Here is a 19,409-nt window from a genome sequence, read left to right as displayed (position 1 = left end):
ATTATTATCGTTTGTACCATGTGTTTAAGAACAAAGAGTTGCTGCTAGTGACGAGTTCGTTTGTACCACAAATGGATGCATTAGTCGTGTTCTGACGAGTTCGTCTGTACCACAAATGGATGCATTCATTGTATGCTGATGAATTCGTTTGTACCTCAAATGGATAAATTCATTGTATTCTGGAAGTCGTGACCACATTTTTGTGATTTTGTTGTATTGAGCATATTTTAATATCTCGGCTATATGTGCCCTAGAAAACCGATACTAATTCTCCATGAAATGTTTTAACCTAAGCTAAAATAAATAGTCCGAGTGTTCATGCTCTTCATTATTATGAGGTAGTGACTTGTGAGCATACAATTCTGAGAAATATCCATTCTCTCTGGCAGTAGATGTTGTTTTGTTATCTCTTCTAAATATTGCCTATTGCTGTTGTTTCGTCTCACGGTTTGCACTTTCTTGTCTAAGTTTCTCCTTCCTTCTCCCTTTCCCTCTTTGATTGAATTCCCATTGGTTTACTGGACTTCTTTTACTTGTGGACAGGGGCATTGCTAGATAAAATGTTGAACCAAACATAAGGTAATTGTTCTATTAGGTCTGCTGAGATACATCTACTGTTTTTTTTTTCATCTTATTCGCTGTTAACTCTTTCTAGTCTATATAATTGGAAATATACATCATATATATCAAGTTGCATTATGCCTTGTTCCTAATTTCCCTCCTGTCAGCTGCCTCCTTTGTCACTCCCTACCATTTTTTCTTCGTTCTAGCATTAACTTTCCTTACTGACTCGCTGTAGATTCTTGTAGAATTGCTGACCTGATCGATTGCTCAGTGAGATGCATCTATTTCACAGTTAGGCAACACTGGGTGTAGTTAAGAGCACTAGTGTGCAGTTTCCGAACAATATGGTGCTTGCCTGTGTGCTTTCTCATATGTGTTTAGCTTATGGTCTGTTCTATTGGACCTAATTAACAGATGGCGGTGTGCCCCTGTGCCAGCAACCCCTCCCGTCCCAAGGGCTGCTCTCTATGATTGATTCCATATTTTGTGAAATGTAGACGGGAATGACTGGGTTGGGCGACGAGCAGTGTAATGTCACAATTCTGTCCTGAATACAGTGCACGGAAAATGTTCACTCTAGTTGAGGGGCATCTTGATTGAAGTTGCATCGCTCCATCGCATCTCTCAAAGCTTGTGACGGGAAATGGGAGATCAATATTACTTTGGATACTTCTGTGCCTCAGTCTTAGTTCCAAAGTATACTCTCTCGCTAAAGAAGGGTAGTGCTTTTGTCTCTGTAGCCTGAATTTGGATTAAATTATATCATAGGCCCCTAAAACTCATTGAAGTGTTTTCTCGTGGTCCCTAGACCTGGTAATTGTTTTTGTCCCTAATCTTGAAACCAAGCCACATGCTTGGCTGTTTTATTGCAAATTGTGTCACTTAGGTCACTGCCAATTTGAATATGCCATTACTTTAATTAGATAAAGTGGTGACATTGACATGTCAGTTTAATCAGTATTGGTTGCACACTTGGTTGACCATGTTGGAAATTTTGGGTCATGGTCATACGTGAGCAGCATAATCACCATTCCTTTATTTGAGTGCAACGTTAGCGCTTTGGCAAAGTCAGAAGCTGAAATGACTGACACTGACAAGTTTTTGCAATTTTAGGAACTCCAGTTCCAATTGTGAGAACCTAGGTGGTACTACTTCGCTACAAGTTCAAGCCACCATGTTGCAATTTATCTCCTGAATATTATGTGGTTTATATACCTGCTATTCCGTCTACTCCATTGTCTGAGACTGTGTTTGCACCTTCATGGTCTACAAATTGTACTGCACATGGTCCAAATAGACAACTCTTAGCTCTTAACTGCGACATTGCATCGTAGATGGAGGAATCTGCTCATGCAGAACAACCAATGCTGGTTAATTCTGAACGAGAAAAAACGTAACATCATGCCAGGATTGTTTCATGAATCGTCCGATCATCTTTGGTGGGCTTTGAGGACATAATTCTGAGCTAGAGTTTAATTGTGAAGTTACTGCTATTTGCGCCATGAACTTGCTGAAATTTGCTTGTTGTGACTTTGCGCTGGTAACTCATGAGATACTTTGCTGCTCAGTTACCAAGAACGGCTCGATGCGGAAGTAGCTTATTTCATTGGTGCGTTGTGACCTCGGGCAGCAGTTCTCCTGGAGTACGAAACAGATATGCATCAGTCAAGTGCACTTGCAGAAACTGTGTAGTATGGAATTCGGAAACTCGGAATCTAGACGTGAATTTTTCTTACTATTACTTGTACAAGGCAGGGTGCTTTTCACATTACAAAAAATCGCATTAATGGAATGATGTTTGGCATCTGAATTACAGATTAGAGCACTAGCCTGCAGTTTGCGAACAATATGGTGCTTTGCCTGTGTGCTTTCTCACAACTGTGTTAGATTATTGTCTGTTCTATTGGCTCTAATTAACAGATGGCAGTGTGCAGCCCATCCAATTTGAGGAGTGGGTGATTTTGGTCGGCGACAAGTAGTGTAGTGCTACGATTATGTCCTTAAGACGGTGCACGGAAAAAGGTTCACTCTGGTGGAGACTGGAGAGATATGTTGATACTTGTATTGCTCCAGCTCTGCTCATCTCATCTACTAGGAAAGAGAAGGGAAGGCTGGCATAGCGCTAATTTTGCATCCCATCAGTTACTGTATGGCAGAGATACCACTAATTTTGCCATTGAGAGCCTGAAGTGTTGGAGTGCAGAGCGGCCGTGGAGGCCGGTCTTGACTCTTGACCCTGTGGTGCTGCCGGAGCAGCTCCTGTTTGGTGTTAATTTGTAAACCAACATTCTACAGTTCATGTTGTAAAAACGTTGAGCAGTCTGAAAGTAATCTGTTATAGAGTTGAGGTAACAAAAACTGAGCGTACCCGTACCTTGTCCAGATTCTTACTCGTAGGCGTGCCTCACCGTAGCCATGGTAGCGGTAGGTATTATCACTCGTCCAAGCTGATTCTCAAAAAACAAAAAAAAATCACTCATCCAAGCCAAGCAGGTCTAGATGTTAGGGAGTACTGTATTAGTTTGAGGGGTCAAGTAGTCAATCGGGACGCTCTTAAGGGCTAAACTGTATAATGCTCCCAACTATGGCCAGCCGACGGTGGATCTTCCTCCACGTCGGTACACAGTACATCCAACGGACGGCAGAAGCTGCCTGCAACTCCAGCCGGAACCCAGCCCGGCCCAACCCAACCCAGGGTTTATCGCCCTCGCCGCCGCTTTCCTAAACCTTCCTCCTCCTCTTCCGCCCACCTCGCCGCCGCCGCCTTTCCGAAGCTCCCCAAAACCACCGGCGGCGGGGGAGGCGCGTCGCGTCGCGGCGCTGCCAGCCGGATTATGTGGGCTCTGCAGAGCCTCCGCCGAAGCCTCCCGCGGGCGGCAGCCTCCTCGTCGTCGCTCCACCGGTGGTGCGGTGTCCCGTCGATTAGCCCCCCCGAGGGGTTCGCAGCGAGGGGAGGAGCGGGTGAGGCGGCGTCGGTATCAGGCGCGTTGGTGCCGGCGGTAGAGGGCGGCGGAGGAGGGGTATGCCGGCGGCTGATGTCGACGACCAAGGGGAGGAGCATGCGGAGCAAGGTGGAGAAGCGGATGGCCAGGGAGACCGGCCGCACGCAGCGGGAGCTGCGCCGCGCCGTCAAGCTCAGGAAGAAGCTCATGACCGACGACGAGAGGCTCATCCACAGCATGCGGAGGGTAAGCCAAGCTCCATTTCCCCGTCCCTTCCTTCCCCCCACTCTGCGGCGCTGGCGAAATGATATTGCCGGTGCTTGCGGCATCTCGCTGTAACCCGCTTTTGATTATGGTCACGTAGCATTGCATTGCATTCCATCTGTTTTTGACAGGAAGATGTCTAAACAAAATATGTGGTATCAGTTGTTGTAGTTTTATATGGTGGGACTGGCTTAGTGTATTTTTGGAGAGAGATTGGGGGTTGTGTTTTCACTGCTAATGGTAAGGTGACAAAATCATTTGCATTGTGGCACTTGCTAACATAATGATGAATCAAAGAAAGAAGATGGTACAATTAGATTGCGGGGTTTTTACTTTGCTGAACTGAAGGGATTTGGTTGTCTCCGCTGATTCTCAAATCCATTTCCTTCCCTAGTAGCTGGGATTTTGAAATAGATACTATAGTCTAGCTTAGCTATAATCGAAACGCACGAGCTAACTCGCCTTGAAAACTGAAGCACGCCGCTTCCCATGATAAATTCCCACATTGTTAAATTTGTCCTGAATATGTATGTACTCCCTCCGTTCCTAAATACTTGCACTAAAACCACGACAAGTATTTAGGAACAGAGGGAGTACATTAGACCATTGCTGCTCGCAATGAAAAAGTCACATTAGAACCTAAAAAGTCCTTACATTGCTTTTGAAATTTCGGACATAGACTTATTGTTCTTAGAATTACAACAAATGATTATCTAGTTTCTGAAATCAGACACTTGCTCAAAGTAGTTACATTTTCCAGATCTATCATTGGAAATTTGATTTTTACACATCTTTGTCATTCTTTTTCTGTGCTTGTTCTGCACAGTCCCACATGATGAGGGATAAAGTATTTTTCACCTCATCATTCTATTACTCTTTTTTTGCGAAGAAATCATTCTATTACTCCCTGTGGAGATCTAGTCAAGTACATCATCTATAATCTTTGGAGTGTTTCTCTTTACTAAACTTGTCTTCTAATCTTGATTTTATTTGAACCAGAGAATCATTTTTGATATAGTGATTTGCTGGCTTACCACATTATATCTGGTTACTTTTATCCAGGCCAAGAAAAAAGTTGCTTTACTTCTACAAAAGCTCAAGAAGTATGAGCTACCAGACCTACCAGCTCCTCGCCATGATCCAGAGCTGTTAACAGCTGAACAACTACAGGCTTACAAGAAGATTGGATTCAGAAATAGAAATTATGTCCCTGTTGGAGTTCGTGGAGTTTTTGGAGGTGTTGTTCAAAACATGCATATGCATTGGAAATTCCATGAGACAGTACAAGTTTGCTGTGACAACTTCCCGAAGGAAAAAATTAAGGAAATGGCAGCTATGCTGACAAGATTAAGTGGTGGCATAGTGGTTAACATTCACAATACCAAAACAATTATCATGTTTCGAGGAAGAAACTACCGTCAACCAAAGAACCTCATACCTTTTAACACACTTACCAAAAGGAAGGTCAGTGCCTTGCAGTCAACTTATTTGTAGTTCTCATTTAGCATTTTCTTGCTCCTTCTGCATCTTTTGTTATTCTCTGGGTTTTGCATATCATACATATATAATTTGAAAATTCCTTTGGATTAACCCCGATTCGTTAAGCTGATGGTTCAACCCAAATAAAATATTATTCTCTGAGGTTATGGCCATTTTTTGTGGATTTATAACTGAATAGTTTTGTTTATATTGTTGGCTTTGTAATACGGGTAATGGAGCTTACCATGATCCTTATTGCAGGCTTTATTCAAGGCTAGATATGAGCAGGCTCTTGAATCGCAGAAACTAAATATCAAGAAAATAGAGACACAACTTCGTCGCAAAGGTATCAACCCAGAGGACCCAGTTGCCATGGCCAGCATCCAGCGAGTTGCCTCAACATTCTTCCGAGCCATAGATGAGCAGCAAGGTACTCCCTATGTCTTCCGTGGGGATGCACAACCTACTGCTGGTACTACTGAAATAAAAGAACCACATGATCAGCAATCTGAGGATAGCGAGCAGGAGGAGCTTGACCACTTCATTGCAGAAATAGAAAGTGCAGCAGAGAAGCAATGGGAGGAAGAGGAGGCAGCAGAGAAAGAAGAAACTTCAAGGCTGCAATATCGGTACAGAGAAGAGATGGGTGATCGGAGGGGTTTCAATAGAAGCTATGACAACTCAGATGCTGATGATAGAAACCAGGGGAGATACAGGAGAGATAACAACAACCACAATAAATGGACCTCAGATTCCAGGAGATGGGATGATGATAGTGAGATAGAGGCGTCAGGTGAGGATGTTGACAACCACAGCGGTTTCAGTAGAAGATATGACAACTCAGATCGTGAGGATAGAAGTCAGGGAAGATACAGGAGAGGTAGCAAAAACATTAAAAGGACAACAGATTCCAGGAGGTCGGATGATGAAAGTGAGGCGTCAGGCGAGGACTGGGACTCTGATGATGGCAGGGATGGTGTGGTTGGCTTTGATAACGCGAGAGATACACCTGATGAACATCCTCGACGATTTGAAAGCATGAGACATGAGAGGAGCAGATCCACTCATCGGCAGAATTATATGCCTGGGGCCTCCAGAAATTCCAGTCGGACTTTAAAGAATTCAGTTAGTGTTTCTGATGACAGTGGGGATGATCATTCAGACACCGAAGACGATGAGGTATGGGGATCAGATTACAAGGAAGGGACAAACTCGAGAGACCCAAAGGTGATTTTTCCTAATTACCATAGTGGCAGTGAGGAGGATACTGACGACAACTGGAAGCATGGTGGCAAGCCTGGCCAAATCAAGAAAAATACTGATGAGGACTGGGACAGTGACTGAGAAACAAAAAAACTCTCAAATATTGATCATGGCTTCTATCGGTTATACCCATCCATCGAGGGACTGCTGGAACAAGGGTAACAGGCTTGGTTTTTGCGAGAGCATCCATTTCAGCTGTTCAGGCAGTGCTTCTCTGAGTCCGTTTGAAATCATGCCGAGCTCATAAGTTGTTTGCATCTCGAAATGCGTCTTTGACAGTAGTATTGCAGGCACACATCCTCGAAGCATTCTACTTGCTGCACAACAGCCATGTGACCATAATAGGATGACAAGGTATTTGATGTTCCATGCCAGAGAGAGAGTGTGTGTGTTTGGTAATTTCATCGGTCAAAGGGACCTGGAAGTTCTGGACATTTTAATTTCTTTTTCTGGGATCATCATTTATAAGAAGAGCACATTTGCTGTAAACAAAAGCTTGCACATAGATATAGCTGAAAGGCTGCTTGTTGTATCCCCTTGAGGCACAAATTCATTTCATTCATTGTGAGATGCTTACTCATAACGCTGGGACCATTCATCTTAGGACTTGATTTTGTCATCTTGTGTTGTTGACAATATCTGCGAGTCCGATCCATGTTTCAGAATGTATTTTACAACCATATTGCTCGGAAAATAATAATTCTGTTGAACTCATGGCATTGACATTGATTCAGGGTCGAGAATACTTGTCTGGCATTTTGGTATCTGCTACTGTACATGATGTAATCATGTAATACATCTATTGGGACTTTTCTTCGACACGATCGAGCATTCGTGCTCTCCTATTCCTTCGTTTAGATCATTTCCATATGTAGCTGCACCCAAATTTGGCAGCGCAGAACCACTCTGGGGCCCCTAGCTAGGCGAATTTGCCTCTTCTTTTTCGTCCCGCTTTGAGTAAAGCGGCACCAGGCTTTTAAGTGTCTCGTCCGTCTGGCTGCCGCCGCACCGCGGACGGCACTAGCGACATGGTGAAGTTCGTAGGAGGTAAAGAGTGCGAGTAAGCGAGTTTCCACGGAGGCATTGGGTGAACACCGTGAGCATGATGGACTCTTGCAACTGGATTTGTAATCGTCTGTTCTATCGTTTTCTCTACTTTGTCATTATCAACTTCGTCTCTGATAAGTATGATCCTCCGTCATCTAGGACGGTGCTTGTCGTCCTCTTCCGGTGCCCTCCCCTGTCTCTCCTTTATTCTGTTAGAGATACAATCGTGCTGAAGTTAGAGATAAGAAGATAGATATAGGAATGTTTTAACCTACACCAACTTGTTTGGTATTAGTCTATCTATTCTGCTTGTACTCTCTCTCTATATATATATCTACACGAGAGTCGACCAAATACATTGAAAATACCATGTAATGTCAATTAGGATTTTGATCCCACCATTTTACACTGAGAAAATAGAAAAAGGATTGCCTTTTCATTTTGATACCATTGTTTTAGCTACCGCGTGTAGAGCACGTGTTTAGCAATCTCAATCAATCAATTGATTGTACATCACGACATTCTTGTCCTTGGTTCAAGTTGTTATGCATACCCATCAACCGACACATACCACTCCGGGTCACAATTCAGTCATGACCCGATTCAATGCGATCGACGCCCAATTATTGTACGATTCAATGCGATCAACAGGAAAAAAGGTTTTTACATGGTACTTACGAAAACAGTAGTATTATACCGTACTTCCTCGCTCTGGTACTAAATTCTTGACTCAAATTTGCCCAAATATGAATGCATCTATTTTTAAAAAACGTCTATTTACATGTAATATTTCGGCAACTATTTAGAATCGGAGTACTCTGTTTGTTCCATTATTGGCGAGAGCTCTTTCTATCTTCAACTATAAATTCTTCTTGGCTGCTCACCCGTCATCTGTCATGCGCACACACACACACGAAAAAGCTCTCTGCTATTAGCAACAGCATGAGTTCCGACTCCATTTCTGGGAGGAGTGCCCTTCCGCACATAGCTTTGTTCCCTTTCCTGGCCAAAGGCCACACCATACCCTACATCCAGCTCGCGCGCCACCTCCGCCGCCGCCGCCTGGCCACCGTCACTTTCTTCACGACCCGCGGCAGCAACGCCGCCTTCGTACGGGCAGCGCTCTCCGCCTCGACCGAGAACGATGACGGCCCGGCGCCTGTTGTGGTCGTGGAGCTCGAATTCCCAGCCGACGCCCAAGGCATCCCGCGGGGCGCCGAGAGCGCCGAGCGGCTCACCTCTGCGGGCACCCTCGCCGCCTTCGTCCACGCCGCGTCGCTGCTCCAGCCGCAGCTAGACGCCACCTTGCAGGCCGCCCAGGCCACGGCGGCTCCAGTCAGCCTCCTCGTCGCCGACCCGTTCCTGCACTGGGCCAACGCGTCGGCGGCCAGGATCGGCATCCCCAAGGTCTCCTTCTTCGGCACCTCCACGTTCATGCACGTCATGCAGGAGCTTGTCCCCCGTCACAACCCCTTTGCCTCGCTACAGCGAGGGGGAATGGATAAAGATGGCAACCCGGCGACGATGGGCGGTGCCGGAGTTCCCTCACATCAGGTTCACGTTTGAGGACCTCATAGCTCCCTGTGGCGACGGCCCATCTTCTGCCGCGGCCATGGTGGAGCTGGGCGGCAAGGTCCAGGAGACCGTAAACGGAAGCCATGGCCTCATCATCAACAGCTTCCATGGCCTCGAAGGCGCCTACATCGACTTCTGGAACCAGCACCTCGGGCCCAGGGCCTGGGCCGTCGGCCCGCTCTGCTGCCTCTCGCCGGATCAGCCCACCAACGGCGCCAGCCCGCGTCCGCCATGGATCGAGTGGCTGGACAGCAAGCAGGAGTCCGGCCATGCCCTTCTGTACATTGCGCTGGGGACGATGTCGGCGATCCCCGAAGCGCAGCTGAGGGCACTCGCAGACGGGCTGGAGTGGGCCGGCATGGGCTTCATCTGGCCCGTGAGGCTCAAGGACATTGATCTAGGAGCAGGGTTCGAGGAGCGTACCAAAGGGAGGGGGCTGGTGGTGAGAGAGTGGGTGGACCAGCCGGAGATCCTGCGGCATCCCAGCGTGAGAGGCTTCCTGACTCACTGCGGCTGGAACTCCATTTTGGAGGGCGCCACGGCCGGGGTGCCGCTGGCAGCTTGGCCCATGAACTCTGACCAGCCTTTCCACGCCAAGCTTCTGGTCGATGACCTCAGGATCGCGGTCCGGTCGGTGAGGACGAGCAATGGGACGCTGCGTGGTCCGGTCACCGGCCAGGAGATCTCGGAACTGGTCAGGGAGCTCATGCTAGGTGAAGCGGGGATCGAAGCGGCGAAGAAGGCTGCGGAGCTGTCGGCGCTTGCTAAGGAAGCCATGGCGGAGGGAGGGTCGTCTTGGAAAGCCATGGAGGAGATGATCGCTGTGCTGTGTGCCAAAAACCAGGAGAATAGTTAGGCCTGTAGTGGATGTTTGTAACCTGCCAAAATTCATGAACAAAAATAAATCATGGGTAGGAACTTATCCTTGTAAATTTTTCGCAAATAATATGATCAATCCATGAGCTGTGTGTTAAAATCAGAAAGAATGTACAACATTTAAGAAAAACATTGGAAGATTAATCATCCTACCACTCTGTTGCGTCCTGTGGTGAGGTGGAGCCCCCACCAGGTTCTCGTGCATTCCCGTTGACCGTCAGCATTAGCCTCCACTATATAAGCAGGACAAGAACATCACAGACTCACAATAGTCTTCTCAGAGACTTTATCAGAAGCTTGATGTTCCTCGTCGTTGCCTCGTCACCGGTGAAACCAGAGACATCCGAGCTGATACTCTGAACAACGCACACAAACAAACATCTTGTGAGAAAGCTGGACAAGTTTGAGAAATGCAAGCTACGTTTATTTATCAAAAAAGGTCAAACCTCTATATTCTTCAGCGTATATATAATGGTAAAAATGGACTTCTTGATGAGATCAGTATTCTCAACAGTAAGCACGGATGACTTCAGCCATCTGCAAGTGATACATGAGAATATTTAGTACAAAATCGAATCACGATATTAGCTCGACCCTTGTCACATATAAAGTGTTGTTGATTATACACCAGGTGCTATGTGAAAAGAAAACAGAAAAAAAAATTGACCATCAGCGGGGACACCAGTTGTATTATGTAAAAACAAGTTTATCTTCAGCTAAACTGGACCTATGTTCAGGAACCTGAGGTCTCTAAATTTTCACAGTAACTGGTAAATAAAATGGACCATAATTGAGGAAACCAGTTGCATTGTGTAAAAAGAGTTTATCTCTAGCTAAACTGGACTTATGTTCAGGAACCCGAGAGCTCTAATTCACAGTAAATGTTCAGTATATTAGACGAATTTTTCGATACTGATCAAGGATGAGTTCACTTGCAACAAATTTGTACAGTTCTGCCTAGTTCTTGATTACAGATCCAGGATAAGTGGATAACTACTATGTGCAAGAGAGGCATGAATTATAGTCTTCAGATGGCATTTGGCCAAATTGTTTTATCGGTACCTTAAATCATCAGATGCATCAGCAAGACCCTTAGCTATAATTTCCACATCCTTCAGTAGATTACTATCATGGACCTAAGATAGCGAAGGTTGAATTTCTTCAGATAAACCTTCAATATGTTCCATAGGTATTATTTAACATTCTGAAATGTGATGGTTAACTGCAGAACAAGTGTTGAACAACAACAGAATCTCCACTTTATGTTCAATAAACAGAGGTAAGGTAAAAGGTGCATGTTTGGAGCATTTAAAATTCTTGCGGTTCCAAGATGTAAATCAGCTAATCCACTAATGTGAACATATTTTATGTGTTAACTTTAGAAGGCTGATCAATCTCATCTCGGCAGAAACTATCATAAAAGTCTTAAAAGTAGGCCGTGATTTTCTTGCCTTTTGCCACTCCCGGTGTGTGATTCAGAAGCAATTAAAAGATTGCAGAATCTGTTTGCATACCACACAAACTTATACTCAACATATAAATACAGTTTGCTCTGTCGAGATCTAGAAAGTTGCCAGGAAAAAAAAAACTAATACATATATTAAAAAATCTTAATAAGTACTCCCTCCGATCCATTATAAGTGTCGCTGGTTTAGTAATCAATGACACTTATTATGGATTGGAGGGAGTAAAAAACAATGGTTCAGTGACAGATCATGAATGTTAAAAAGAGCATACAAGAAATGGTATATACCTTTGAAATAAGAGGTCGTGCTTTCTCCATTACATGTACAACCTTTTCAACCAATTTATAGCCTTTATCAACACCTATTTCCTGCATACCTCTCGCCAGACGGGTACATATTCCAACCAGGGCATCCAAGCTTACCCTTCATGCCCTTTCACCCTCTCTCTGTCGACGAGAATTAGTCCTTCTTTGCTGCAATCTGGATCGAGTGGACCAACTGAGGGTGTGGGAAGCGGATCATATATATATATATATATATATATATATATATATATATATATATATATAACTAAGTTTCCAGGTGCCAGCATGTTGAAGACTATGGTCTGTAGATCCAATTGGATGGAATTATCATGATGTCATTCGTGTGTTAAGCTGTCAAGAACTACTAATCATAGCTTCAGAGTGCAGACTAAAGCAGCATTATCGCTAGTAGTTTGTGTCTATTCTTACATACCGTTTTTACACGTCACAAAAGCAAACTTACATGACAGATTTGGTTTGCCTCTAGAAATGGAGGAACTGTTGCTGAAGAGGATAAGCATACCTCGACGACGGCGTCGATGCGGTTCAGAGAAGAGTCGACCCTGACAGGCTGACAACATTGCCCACCGTCACCCCGCGCCCGCGGATCCTCACCGGGGTGCCGACGCAGATCCCGCAAGCCTGGCCGAACTCGAACACGGCCTGGTAGTGGTACCTCCTGAACCGCGACCGCCGAGGCCAGGGAAGATGCCGAGGGGGAGCACGGAAGGGCTTGGTGGCCATGGCTGCCCCCCGCGTGTCCTCTGGTCCCTTGGTGGGGTAGCGGAGAGCGTGTGGGTCCTTGGAGGCAATTGGACGAACAGTGGGCAAGCACAAACAAGCAGGGAAGGGAAATGGCGCTGCGCGAATCCGGAAGCCTACACAACACGCACCGTACAAACAAATCGATGAACGACCGATAGATACTCCGCCCATTTCCCACATCGAAAATAATCTACTATGCTAGCCATCCAGGTGATTATTTTTCTTCCAAAATGTAGGGCGACGGTGATAGTAGCTTTTTTAGATGGTCCCTAGCACGTCCCCGTAAAAATCCTGTCCTTGGAAATCATGCTACCTCCGTCCCAAAATAAATCACTTATTTTGAGACGGAGGGAGTATAAGGTATAACTAAAAACTACCGCGTTGGAAAGATCATATCTCGTAAATTCAGGACGGCTTTATTGGATCTGTGCTGCCCAACGCACGGTACCAAATTTAGCATTTGCAAATGAATTTCACCAACAACGTTGTCTAGTTTTACATAACAACACCCAAAATATGTGCAATGAAATAAGTAGCAATCAAGCATGATCAAAAAAATGTGCAATTAATGAACACCACCGATGAGTGACCACATCATATTGACAAACTCACCGGCACCATCTCCCCCACCGGTCGAGTCATCAGCACTACCACCGGCCGAGCCACTGTTACCTCCGCCAGCCAACATGGTTGAGGGAGGGCCCATGGGAAGGAAAGGAGAACGAGGGTGGGGGTTGTCTGAAATATTTCTCATCGAAGGGTATCCGACAGGTGGGCCCAATCCACGTGGTTGGCGACGTAAACACATCAAACACGCACAAACAACATTAGGGCCTCAGATGAACAACTGATGAAACTATTAGAACCCAGATGTGCATTTTGAAAGTTTTATGACTAACTTGGCATCTTTAAAAAAAAATAAGGACCTCTTCCTCCGTTTCATAATTCTTGTCTTAAATTTACCCAAAAATGGATGTATCTATTTTTGAAATAAGTCTAGATACGTGTAATATTTCGACAAAAATTATGAAACGGAGGAAGTAGTTAAGAACATTTTCAAACATCACAGGAAGGATGCTATTTGTGGATTTGGGAGGATCTCCTAAACCAGTACGTGGAGGAGATGGTTCTGTAGACTGTACCACACTACGAACCTGACCCGTAAGCTTTTAGTGTTCAAGGGGATTCGGATGCTGTCACAAATCTGCTCAAGATCAAAGAAGATCGACTCTTGTGCTTTGAGATGATAAGAAATGTGAGGACGAACGCTCCACCGTGAAGAACAGACTTGCAGAAGAGGAGCCTCAAAGCAGAAAGTTCAAGGCTATTTGTTTTATTCTACTCATCATTGTACTCTGTAGGGTGTTCTAATGAACTGTAGTCGCTGGAAATTTCGACATTTCGGTGTCACAGATTATTCTATGTTGTTAACTGCTTCAGAAGCAGGTTGCTTACTTTTTTGTTATTAGTCATAGATTCACTGTTCGGTGTATCGCTCCCATTGTTGCCGTGTTAACGATAGGTGTGATGTGTGTGTCCATAGTGGCCATATGTTCATCACAGAGACAGAACTTTAATTATCAAATCGTTATCACCTTAATAACATGAAACAAAAGCTGGAGTCACGTCTAATTCACGGAGAGGAGCTTTCACTTCTTTTTTTTTGAGAGTCATCCAAAAGCTTCATTAATTAACACAAGCATTACAATCTTGTTCAGTACATTGAAGGATGAAATCCGGCATCTGAGATAACCAGGCACAGTCCGGAACAGAAGCAGATGCAAACTAGCTATGTTGCGAGCAGCTGAATTTGCTTCTCTCTTTCACATGCATGATATCAAAATAGCTACACCCTTCAACTAAGCCCTTGGATCTGTTTCAAAACAGGTAAAATACAAGCTCTATTGATGTTTCTTGATTTCCAAGGTGAAACAAGCTCCAGCGAATCAGATTCCATTATTGCTTGATTGATACTTACGTGTCTGATTAATTTTGCTCCATCTCTACAAGCTAAGCATAGGCTTCAGCAGTTAAAGCATCAGGAATAAGACTATGACATGTGTTGCTTGCCGCCAATATCCTTCCGTTATGATCTCTAATTACAACTCCTGATTTTGCTTCCATGGTATTGATATCATAGGCCGCATCCATTCACCTTGTGGAAGCCTTCTTGTGGGCGTTGCCAGCGGGTCTTGATCTGCATCTTAACACCCTAGCACAACGGGAGCTGGCAATAAGGTCTGCTACAGAATCATGAACCCATCTACATGCTTGTGGAATTTTAACCTGAGATTTGCCATGTAGACGATCATTACGAGCAGACCAAAAAGCTTTCCCACAGGGGCATTCTATTAGAGCATGGTATATTGTATCTTCTTTTGCACCACACTCTAAACAATTACCTTGCTTTTCAATATGCCTTCGATGCAGTTCTTCGCGAACTGGGATAAAACCATGAATGACTCGCCACCAAAAAGTTCTAACTTTTGGGGGAACCGCGAGTTTCCATAGTTTGACCCAAATTTTATTTCCTTCAGTTTCTGAATTTTCAGCAATGCCTCTTCTGTAGTGATCCTCATATCTTCCACTAGCTGATACAGTAGCATTTTATAAGCTGATTTTACTGAATAGAGTCCATGCTTTTCTCCACTCCATACCCACAAATCTTCTCGAAGCTTACCAATGGGAACCTTAAGAAATTCTAGTGCTTCTAACGAATTGAAATTTTCATTTAATTTTTGTAAGCAGTTCCTTCTGAATTTAGGAGATCAGAGGCATACCTTGCGGTTGCACTGGTCTTCTTGCTAATTGGTTTGCATCCTGAAATACTTGGTATCCACCGGTCCTGCTATACATTGGTAGATTTTCCATCCCCAATTCTTCTAATTAGTCCCAGCTCCAAAACTTTCCTCCCTTTTAAAATTGCCTGCCACACTTGAGAACTATTTTCTTCTTCCTTGCATTCATAAAATTTGAATTATGATAATATTTACCAGCCAGAATACGAGCATAAAGGGAATTTGGTTTAGTCAGTAATCTCCACCCTGCTTCCCCAACATACCAATATTGAATAGATGAATATTTCTAAAACCCATACCTCCTGTACTCTTCGGCTGAGGTTTCACTTTGGTTACAGTTTAGAGTAAACGATGCTAATTGTACAGAGCACATGCCATGGGCTACTATAGGTGTACGAAGCTAGCATGTTTAATTAAAATATTTTCCGGCTTGGTTGCAGTTGAGATAGACAACATCGACATGTGACAACACCAGATCACCATACCAACCACCGAGAGTGAGAGTACATGAGCTGCCTATGGAGGAGGACAGTAGGCAGTGCAGGGGATGAACAGGGATGGAATCTTCATGAAGTTGACAACCATTACCTACAATCCAGAGACTCCCCCTTCTGTATCGTTGCGTTCTTCAAACGCATGCCTACTTCGAGGTATTGGCGAAAGCGCTTATAAATTCTGCTTGGCTGCTCACCCGTCAGTCATACTGCCCATCTACCCGTCAGCAAGTTAGCATGGGCTCAAGCGTCCTTCCGCACGTAGCACTCTTCCCTTTCCTGGCCAAAGGCCACACCATCCCCTACATCCAGCTTGCGCACCGCTGCCGCTGCCGCCGCCTGGCCACCGTCACTTTCTTCACAACCCGCGGCAGCAACGCCGCCTTCGTCCGGGCAGGGTTGTCTGCCTTGGTCGGGCCGGACGACGACGACGACGACTCGGCCGTCGTGGTCGTGGAGCTCGAGTTCCCAGCCGATGGCGCCCATGGCGTCCCGCGAGGCGTCGAGAGCGCCGGGGGGCTCACCTCGGTGACCTCCATTGTCCCCTTCGTCCATGCCGTGTCGTTGCTCCAGCCACAGCTAGACGCTGCCCTGCAGGCCGCCCAGGACACGTCTCCGGTCAGCCTCCTCATCGCCGACCCGTTCCTGCACTGGGCCAACGCGTCGGCAGCCAGGATCGGCGTGCCCAGGGTCTCCTTCTTCGCCACCTCCATGTTCATGCACGTGATGCAGGAGGAGCTCGTCCCCCGCCACAACCCCTTCGCCTCGCTACGGCCAGGGGAAATGGATAACCATGGCAACCCGACGTCGTGGGCGGTGCCGGAGTTCCCTCATATCAGGTTCACGTTCGAAGACCTCATTGCGCCGCTGGGCGATGACCCGGCCATGGTGGAGCTGGGCAGCAAGGTCCTCGAGACCATAAACGGAAGCCATGGCCTGATCGTCAACTCCTCCCATGTCCTCGAAGGCTCCTACATCGACTTCTGGAACAACCAGCACCTTGGGCCCAAGGCCTGGCCCGTCGGCCCGCTCTGCTGCTTGTCGCCAAAGACCACCAACGGCGGCGGCCCACGTCCGCCGTGGATGGAGTGGCTGGACAGCAAACAGGCGTCTGGCCATGCCATTCTGTACATCGCGCTGGGGACGATGTCGGCGAAACCAGAGCCGCAGCTGAGGGCACTCGCAGATGGGCTGGAGCGGGCCGGTGTGGGTTTCATCTGGCCCGTGAGGCCTGAGGACATTGATCTAGGAGCAGGGTTCAAGGAGCGTACCAAAGGGAGGGGGCTGGTGGTGAGAGAGTGGGTGGACCAGCCGGAGATCCTGCGGCATCCGAGCGTGCAGGGCTTCCTGACTCACTGCGGCTGGAACTCCATTCTGGAGGGCGTCACAGCCGGGGTGCCGATGGCGGCTTGGCCCATGAACTCTGACCAGCCTTTCCATGCCAAGCTTGTGGTTGATGACCTCAGGATCGCGGTCCGGTCGGTGAGGACGAGCGATGGGACGCTGCGTGGTCCGGTCACTGGCGAGGAGATCTCGGAATTGGTCAGGGAGCTCATGCTGGGTGAGGCGGGGATCGAAGCGGCAAAGAAGGCTGCGGAGCTGTCGGCGCTTGCTAAGGATGCCATGGCAGAGGGAGGGTCGTCATGGAATGCCCTGGAGGAGATGATCGCTGCTCTCTGTGTGCAAAGAAACATACAGGAGAATAATTAGGCCTGTCGATGTTTGTAACCTGTCAAAATTCATGAACAAAAATAAATCATGGGTAGAAACTTATCCTTGTAGATTTTCTGCATATAATATGATCAATTCATGAGCTGTGTGTTAGAATCAGAAGGGATTAATCATCCTACTACCCTGTTGCGTCCTGTGGTGAGGTGGAGCCCCCACTGGGTTCTCGTGCAAAATCCCGTTGACAGTCAGCAAAAGCCTCCACTATTATATGCAGGACAAGGACATGACAAACTCACAATAATCTGCTAAGAGATTTTATAGAAGCTTGAAGCTCCTCGTCGTCACCTCGTCACCGGTGAACCCGGAGACACCCGAGCTGGTACTATGAACGATGCACACAAACAGACAAAGATCTTATGAGACAGTTGGACAAGTTTGATATATGTAAGCTATGTTGAATATTTATCAAAGGTCAAACCTCAATATTCTTCAGCGTATATATAAGGGTAAAAATAGACTGCTTGATGAGATCAGTGTTCTCAGCAGTAAGCATGGATGACTTCATCCGTCTGAAAGTGAAATGAGAACATTTAGCACAAAATCGCATCACGGTAGTAGCTCGACCCATGCCACAGATAGTGTGTGGTAGATTATACACCAGGTGCTATGTGAAAAGAAAACAGAAAATAAAATTGACCATTATCGGGGCCATCAGTTGTATCATGTAAAAACAAGTTCATTCCCAGCTAAACTGGATGTATGTTCAGGAACCTTTAGAAATTTTCATATTAACTGGTAAATGCATTATGATGATTTTTCAAAATTATAAACAAGGATTGAGTTCATTTGCACAGTTTTGCCTAATTCTTGATTACAGAGTCCCGAATAACTACATGCAAGAGACTCATGAATGTCTTTAGATGACAAATGGAAATTGTTCTATCAGTACCTTATCAGATGCATCGGCAAGACCCTTAGCTATACTTTCCACATCCTTTAGTAGATTACTATCACGGACCTCAGATAGCAAAGGTTGAATATCTTCCGACAAACCCTCGATCTGTTCCTGAAGTACCATTTAGCACTGTTAATGTGATGTTTAACTGCAGAACAAGTGCTCAGCAACAACAAAATCTGCACTTTATATTCAAATAAAAATAGGAAAACAAAAAACTGCATGTTTGGAGCAACTTCAACAAAAAACTGCATGTTTGGAGCAGGTTCAACATCCTACCAGTTCCAAGATGTAAATCAGCTAACCACTAATAAACAAATTTTATGTGTTATTGTTAGAAGGCTGATCAATCTCATCTCAGGAGAAATTTATACTCCCTCCGATCCATATTAGTTGTCGAAATATTACATGCATCTAGACACTTTTTAGACATAGATACATCCATATTTGGGCAAATCTGAGACAATTAATATGGATCGGAGGGAGTAATAAATTACTAAATTAAACATTGAAGTGCTTTAGTCTTAACTGATGGTGATGCTTTTCTTGCCTTTTGCCACATCCAGTGTGTTTGGATTCAGAAGAAATTAAAAGGCAATGCAGAATTTGTTAGCATGTCACACCGATTTATTCACAGCATATACATACAGTTTGCTCTTTCAAGGTGTACAAGGGTGCCAGGGAAACCACCAATACATATATTCAGTCACCAAATCTTAATAAGTAAAATACAATGGTTCAATGAAAGATCATTAAAGTGAGAAAAAAGCGTAAATGAAATGCTGCAAGAAGAAGAAGGTGTATACCGGGAGCAGGACGTCATGTGCCTGGAGGCACTCAGCTTGGCCGGCCGCTACTACCCGCTGAGCCCAGAGCCGAAGCTCACCCTGGGCACCACTGCACACTCCGACCCCTGCTTCCTCGCCGTGCTCCTCCAGGATGCCA

At 45.6% G+C, this 19,409-nt stretch overlaps 2 protein-coding genes, 2 long non-coding RNA genes and 2 pseudogenes across 6 annotated transcripts; 3 read left to right on the top strand and 3 right to left on the bottom strand.

Moving 5' to 3' along the window:
- Window positions 1-1,731: 1,731 nt before the first annotated feature.
- LOC112270836 lies at window positions 1,732-5,633 on the bottom strand. Its single transcript, XR_002963331.1, has 3 exons — window positions 5,494-5,633; window positions 2,939-3,011; window positions 1,732-2,202 (listed from the first exon to the last, which is right to left on the bottom strand). It is a non-coding gene; the product is annotated as an uncharacterized LOC112270836 (long non-coding RNA).
- Window positions 3,263-7,226, top strand: LOC100832553 (CRM-domain containing factor CFM3, chloroplastic/mitochondrial). The gene is made up of 3 exons (XM_010233423.3): window positions 3,263-3,752; window positions 4,833-5,234; window positions 5,511-7,226. Exons 1-3 carry the CDS (start codon window positions 3,399-3,401, stop codon window positions 6,591-6,593), a joined length of 1,839 nt encoding a protein of 612 aa, XP_010231725.1. The 5' UTR covers window positions 3,263-3,398; the 3' UTR covers window positions 6,594-7,226.
- Window positions 7,227-8,221: 995 nt separating this feature from the next.
- LOC100832244 lies at window positions 8,222-10,110 on the top strand (annotated as a pseudogene).
- Window positions 9,818-12,837, bottom strand: LOC100842642 (annotated as a pseudogene).
- Window positions 12,838-14,216: 1,379 nt separating this feature from the next.
- Window positions 14,217-17,248, bottom strand: LOC112270835. Of its 2 annotated transcripts, XR_002963330.1 has the most exons (4): window positions 17,110-17,248; window positions 15,327-15,502; window positions 14,949-15,137; window positions 14,217-14,832 (listed from the first exon to the last, which is right to left on the bottom strand). It is a non-coding gene; the product is annotated as an uncharacterized LOC112270835 (long non-coding RNA). The 2 variants fall into 2 exon arrangements; XR_002963329.1 differs by lacking the exon at window positions 17,110-17,248 and having other exon boundaries at window positions 15,327-15,789.
- On the top strand, window positions 14,392-17,871 carry LOC100842332 (UDP-glycosyltransferase 90A1). Of its 2 annotated transcripts, none has more exons than XM_003566525.4 (3): window positions 14,392-14,433; window positions 14,687-14,784; window positions 15,785-17,668. In XM_003566525.4, exon 3 carries the CDS (start codon window positions 16,076-16,078, stop codon window positions 17,546-17,548), a length of 1,473 nt encoding a protein of 490 aa, XP_003566573.1. In that variant the 5' UTR covers window positions 14,392-14,433; window positions 14,687-14,784; window positions 15,785-16,075; the 3' UTR covers window positions 17,549-17,668. The 2 variants fall into 2 exon arrangements, with proteins under 2 accessions (XP_003566573.1, XP_024314952.1); XM_024459184.1 differs by lacking the exon at window positions 14,392-14,433 and adding an exon at window positions 17,806-17,871 and having other exon boundaries at window positions 14,646-14,784; window positions 15,785-17,514.
- The last annotated feature ends 1,538 nt before the right edge of the window (window positions 17,872-19,409 follow it).

The sequence above is a fragment of the Brachypodium distachyon genome, chromosome 2 (genome assembly GCF_000005505.3).
Source record: "Brachypodium distachyon strain Bd21 chromosome 2, Brachypodium_distachyon_v3.0, whole genome shotgun sequence".
Classification (NCBI taxonomy): domain Eukaryota; kingdom Viridiplantae; phylum Streptophyta; class Magnoliopsida; order Poales; family Poaceae; genus Brachypodium; species Brachypodium distachyon.
This window is presented reverse-complemented; position numbering and strand designations above follow the sequence as displayed.